The sequence below is a fragment of the Dipodomys ordii genome, unplaced genomic scaffold (assembly GCF_000151885.1).
Source record: "Dipodomys ordii isolate 6190 unplaced genomic scaffold, Dord_2.0 Scaffold35, whole genome shotgun sequence".
In the NCBI taxonomy this organism is placed as follows: domain Eukaryota; kingdom Metazoa; phylum Chordata; class Mammalia; order Rodentia; family Heteromyidae; genus Dipodomys; species Dipodomys ordii.
The window spans coordinates 146362-151717 of NW_012267251.1; the positions used below are offsets into that span (position 1 = coordinate 146362).

Genomic DNA, 5356 nt, shown 5'->3' on the forward strand with positions numbered 1-5356 from the left:
CGGGCGGCCGGCGGGGAGGGTCGTGGGGCCCTCCCTGGACGGCGCCGTCCCTTCCCGGCGTCAGGCCTTGTCGGGTCGCCGGCCCTGGAGGGCGGAAGTAGCGGGGTTGAGGGGACGGCCTCGGACTCCGTGGTCCGGGCCGGGAAGGAGCGCCTGCCCGCATGCACGGGGCCCGGGGTTCGATCCCCCAGCACCCAGACACCGCGCGCCTTGAGCGGACAGCGCCAGGCCTCGAGTTCGGGCCCCACCGACCCACAGACAAGAGTCTACCTGTTTGTGTATTTTATTGCCAGAGTCTGAGTTTTAAGGATCACAACCCCAGGCTGTGATGGTCCGCACAGTGGGCTGCCATGTGTGTGGACGTGTTTAAAGGCGGAAGTAGAGATGTGCTGGAATTTAACGGTGGCGTTTGTCTGTACTTGAGTATTCAGGTCATAAATGGGTGAAAATTGAGGTTGAAGAGTAGTGAGTGGTTTGACTTTTTGGAGAACTGATGTATTTCTGCTTTTAAACTGCCCACTTTTTCTTACATGTGGTAACCATTCCTTTTAATGTTAATGTTTTAAGGCCTGGTACTGTGGCGCTGCGTGAAATTAGACGCTACCAGAAGTCCACAGAACTTCTGATTCGCAAGCTCCCTTTCCAGCGTCTGGTGCGAGAAATTGCTCAGGACTTCAAAACAGATCTGCGCTTCCAGAGCGCAGCTATTGGTGCTTTGCAGGTACAGTGGTGGGCATATAGGGAAAGCCCCTTAAGAGTTTCCAGGGCAGGCCCTGGTGGTGCTTGCCTGTGTGATCCTAGCTACAAAGGACCATGGTCTGCGTGTCTCTTTCACTGCTTCTCCCAAGAAAGGTCAGAAGGACCCCATGTCAACAAACAAACCTGGTGTGGGGGAAGTTTCTGTTCACTTGTAAACTTTTGCCTATTTTGATGCAGTCATAAGCTTGGGATGGTAGTTGACCTTTCTGTTGAGATGTGGGAAAGATTAGGTTACTCCCAGCATTGCAGTTATATGGCAAAATCATAATTTGATTCCAAAACGATGCCCACTGCACCTTTAAAAGTTTCTTTAACACTGTGTTAAAAACCATGCTTTGTGGACATTAAGATGTGTATTTGAGTCACACTTGAAACAGTGAGGCTAAGAGCAGTGTTGGAGAGTGCAAGACCTAAAGACACAGATGTAGAACAAGCAGCATTAAAACATCATGAATTCTTGGGCTGGGAATGTGGCTTAGTGGTAGAGTGCTTGCCTATCATGCATGAAGCCCTGGGTTCAATTCCTCAGTACCACATAGAAAAAGCAGGAAGTGGTGCTGTGGCTCAAATGATAGAGTACTCACCTTGAGCAAAAGAAGCTTCAGGGACAGCAGAGGCCAGGCCTGAGTTCAAGCCCCAGGACTGGCCAAAGTATGTGTATATGAAGTCTGGTACAAGTGATTGGGTCTCTAACATATGGAGAAAAGGTGTCTGAAGGGAGTTTGCTAACAGATTTCAGAGACTCTTAGCTCCAGGGTCACAACATTGGGAGAATTCTGTTCTAGAGATCTTTATGTGTATTTGATGTGTTTATGACATACCAAGATTAAAATTTGAAATGAAAGCCGGTATGGTAGCTCACGCCTGTAATCCTAGCTACTCAGGAGGCTGAGAACTGAGGATCGCAGTTCAAAGCCAGCCTGGGCAGGAAAATCTGTGAGACTCTTATCTCCAGTAAACCACCAGAAAACTGGAAGTGGTGCTGTGGTTCAAGTGGTAGAGCGCTTGCCTTGAGCTGAAGAGCTGATGGGACAGCGCCCAGGCCCAGAGTTCAAGCCCACGACCGACCAAAAAAAAAAGACTTGAAACTAACAAGATATTTGGCAGGTTTCACAATAAAAAAAATTAAAAAAAATATTTCGCAGGGCATAGAATGATTAATACCAATTGCCTAATCTATTTTAAATTGTGGTTAGCATTCTTCAGACCCTCTATATCTCAAAATAAGGTAAAACCACCACTTCCATCAGAAGCAGTGATAGAAGTGCAGGTTGCTGGCACCAGTGCAGACTTAAATCAGAATCCACAGAGACTCCATTGAGGGTTTTCAGGGCTGCTGTTGCTGTGCTTGGCGTTGGCTTTATATGTGAGAAAGAGCTGATAGGTAGTTTCTACCGTGAAGTCTAATTGGTCGAGCTGTTTCTATGGCTAATCTAAACTCTTTTGATTGGTGAATTCCAAAAACAGGCATCCATTAAATTTTCAGTGGGTTGAAATTACTGAAAATTCAACAACCAAAAATCTTCCTTTGCTGTTAAAGCTTTTCTTTTAATAACTCATTATCTTCAGTTCCTAAATCATTTATTACTTAATCAAGTATTACCAAGATTTCCAGGATTGGTAAAAAGTTGCTAATTTTTTTTCTTGGATTACTATGTTAGCAGGAGTATGCTTAAAACAGCACTAAACTTATAAGTTTTTTGTTGTTGTTTTTGTGTGTGTTTTTTGGGTTGTGGGGCTTGAACTCTGGGCCTGGGTGTTGTCCCTCAGCTCTTCAGCTCAAGGCTAGCGCTCTACCATTTGAGCTGTAGTGTCACTTCCAGCTTTTTCTATGTATGTGGTGCTGAGGAATCGAACCCAGAGCTTCATACATGCGAGACAAGCGTTCTACCACTGAGCCATCTTCCCAGCCCTACTTACAAGTTTTTCTGTATGTGTTTTTTGTTGTTTTTTAGTTGGTCATAGGGACTTGAACTTGGGGCCTGGGCACTGTCTCTGAGCTCTTCAGCTCAAGGCTAGCACTCTACCACTTGAGCCACAGCACCACTTCCGGTTTCCTGTGGGTTTTTGGAGATAAAGAGTCTCATGGCCTTTCCTACATGGCCTTTACCACCTGGGCTAGCTTTGAACCATGATCCTAGAACTCAGCCTTCTGAACAGCTAGGATTAAAAAGTTTTTATTTCTGGAACTTGCCATTTAATATTTTCAGACCATAGGTGAACGGAAATGGAATGATGATTAACAAAGGTCTGTGGGATGGAGAGGAATGAATATAAATGTAGCTTATTGGAGTAGTATGGTAGAGAAGAGATTAATTTCCTTTTGACCAATAGTTAACCTGAGAGAAATGCTGAGTGATGGGGCGCAGATCCTGCACGGTGGCAGAGTGCTTGGCCTCTCAGGCCCAAGTCCTGGTTTCTGGTTCAGTTCCCAGCCCTGAAGCCCCTTCCCCATCAAACACTGTAAGCCTTTTGTGTGAGTGTGTTTTTCTTTGTTTTTGTGTTGTTTTCCTCCTGGTTCTGGGGTTTGAACTGTGGCCTGGGCTCTGTCCCTGAGTTTTTCACTCAAGGCTAGGGCTCTACCCATTTGAGCCACAGCTTCACTTCATTTTTTTCTGGTGGAGATAAGCGTCTCACTGAGTTTTCTGCCTGGGTAGGCTGTGAACCTCTATCTTCAGAACTTAGTCCTCTGAGAAGATAGGGTTACAGGCCTGAGCCACCAGCACCCAGGTTTGTTTTTATTATTATAAGGGCGATGGACAGAGGGCTCACAGTTACATAAATCAGGTAGTGGGTACATTCCTTTATGGACACCCAGACCTCCCGTTGCTTGGCGCTCGTGGTTTTTCCTCTGGTCCCCACCCCCAAGGTGCATTGACTCACGGTTTCCGTGTCCAGTGAGCACCATTGCTGCATTCGCTCACACTTTGTCCCTCCATTGCTGTGCCCTTGGCCCTGCCCTCCCGAAGACATAAAAGAACAGAAAAAAACCCCACCTTTTTACGTTTTCTGGAGTTCACTTTGTTGAGCACACAAGCATTGCGCCTTTGTGTTCCCGTTGATATTTCCAAGAATTGGAATAGTTTTACTGCAAAATCATGAGCCAGGTCCTAGCTCTTACTCTAAAGAGGTTTTAAACAAAACTTAGGAAGGTCAGATTTCCCACTTAACTGTTCCAGGTCAGGTTAGACTTACAGAAAATGGCTTCAACATGAGCGAGCAGGTGTTTTAACATAGGTTTGAGTTCTGCATTATTTGCCAAGTGTCAAGTGCGGGTGATTCAGTAGTTCAGCCAGGAGTGGGTGTGGCTAGATGTCTAGGGAAGGACCGAACACCCACCTCTCTGTTAGAGGGTAGCAGGGGCACATCTCTTAGCCTTGTGATGTATTCTAGGATTTACAAGCATGTGTGTGATAAAATGGGTGTAACAGATGATAGGGCTGTGAAGTTGGCTCAGTGGTAGAGTGCATATCTGAGGCCCTGATTTTGATTCCTCAGCACCACATAAGCAGAAAAAGCTGGAAGTGGCGCTGTGGCTCAAGTGGCAGGGCGCTAGCCTTGAGCTGAAGAGCTGAGGGACAGCGCCCAGGCCCAGAGTTCAGGCCCCAGGACCAAAAACAAAAAGATAGGGCTGCGGGTGTAGCTCAATGGTTTAGAGCTCTTAGTATGTGCGAGTATGTGCTCAAGTCATAGGTTCAATCCCCAGTGCTGCTGTGGTAAATATGTAGATTGAATAAGAATGAATGGCCTTCTAAATAAAGCTGGGCTGGATATCCAAAGTAGGGGATTAGATATAATTCTGCAAGATTATGGAGATGGGATATGGCTGGGGTTTAACCCAGGATGACACTGTTGTTCACTGAATTTTGGGACATTTCTAGTCTTTATTTTTTGCCAATCCTGGGGCTTGACCTCAGGGCCCGGCGCTGTCCCTGAGCCTCTGTAATCAAGGCTAGCACTCTACTCCTTGAACCCACTTCCTGCTTTTTCTGAGTAGTTTACTGGAGATAGAAGTCTCATGGGGTTTCCTGTCCAGGCTGGCTTTTGAACCAAGATCCTCAGATCTCAGTCTCCTAAATAGCTAGGATTATAGGCATGAGCTGCCACCACCTAGCTTGTTTCCATATACTTGTGCATACATGTGTGTATTTTACATATACATCTACATCTATAGTTATGTATATTGTGTATACTGGGGAAATGGAAGTGCCTTGGTTAATAAAATTCGCAATTTGCCTTAAAAATTTATAGACAAGTTTTGACAGGTGGTTTGTGGGAGGGGTGGTGTTTGAAACAGGTCTTATGAATTCCTTTGGCTCAAGGCCTCCAACCCTGGATCCTCGTTAGTTGTATGCCCACATACTTGTCTAAATGCATGTGTGTTGGTACTCAGCTGAACTCGAGTTCAAAATCCCATTTTAACTCATACTTAGAAAGTCTTAACTGTTGAAAATATCATTAATAATTTTATTCTTGTTGCAGGAGGCAAGTGAGGCCTATCTCGTTGGCCTTTTTGAAGATACCAATCTGTGTGCTATCCATGCCAAACGTGTGACAATTATGCCAAAAGATATCCAGCTAGCACGCCGCATACGTG

General features: G+C 45.7%; 1 protein-coding gene across 1 annotated transcript in view; it reads left to right on the forward strand.

The window, feature by feature from the left end:
- Positions 1–511: 511 nt before the first annotated feature.
- The window catches only part of H3f3a (H3 histone, family 3A), a gene marked incomplete at its 5' end in the record, with an annotated part of 21432 nt that continues 16587 nt past the window's right edge, over positions 512–5356 (forward strand). Inside the window, 2 exons of the mRNA XM_013017450.1 lie at positions 512–721; positions 5242–5356. Coding sequence (XP_012872904.1) covers positions 512–721; positions 5242–5356 — 325 coding nt within the window. The remainder of the gene's footprint in view (positions 722–5241) is intronic.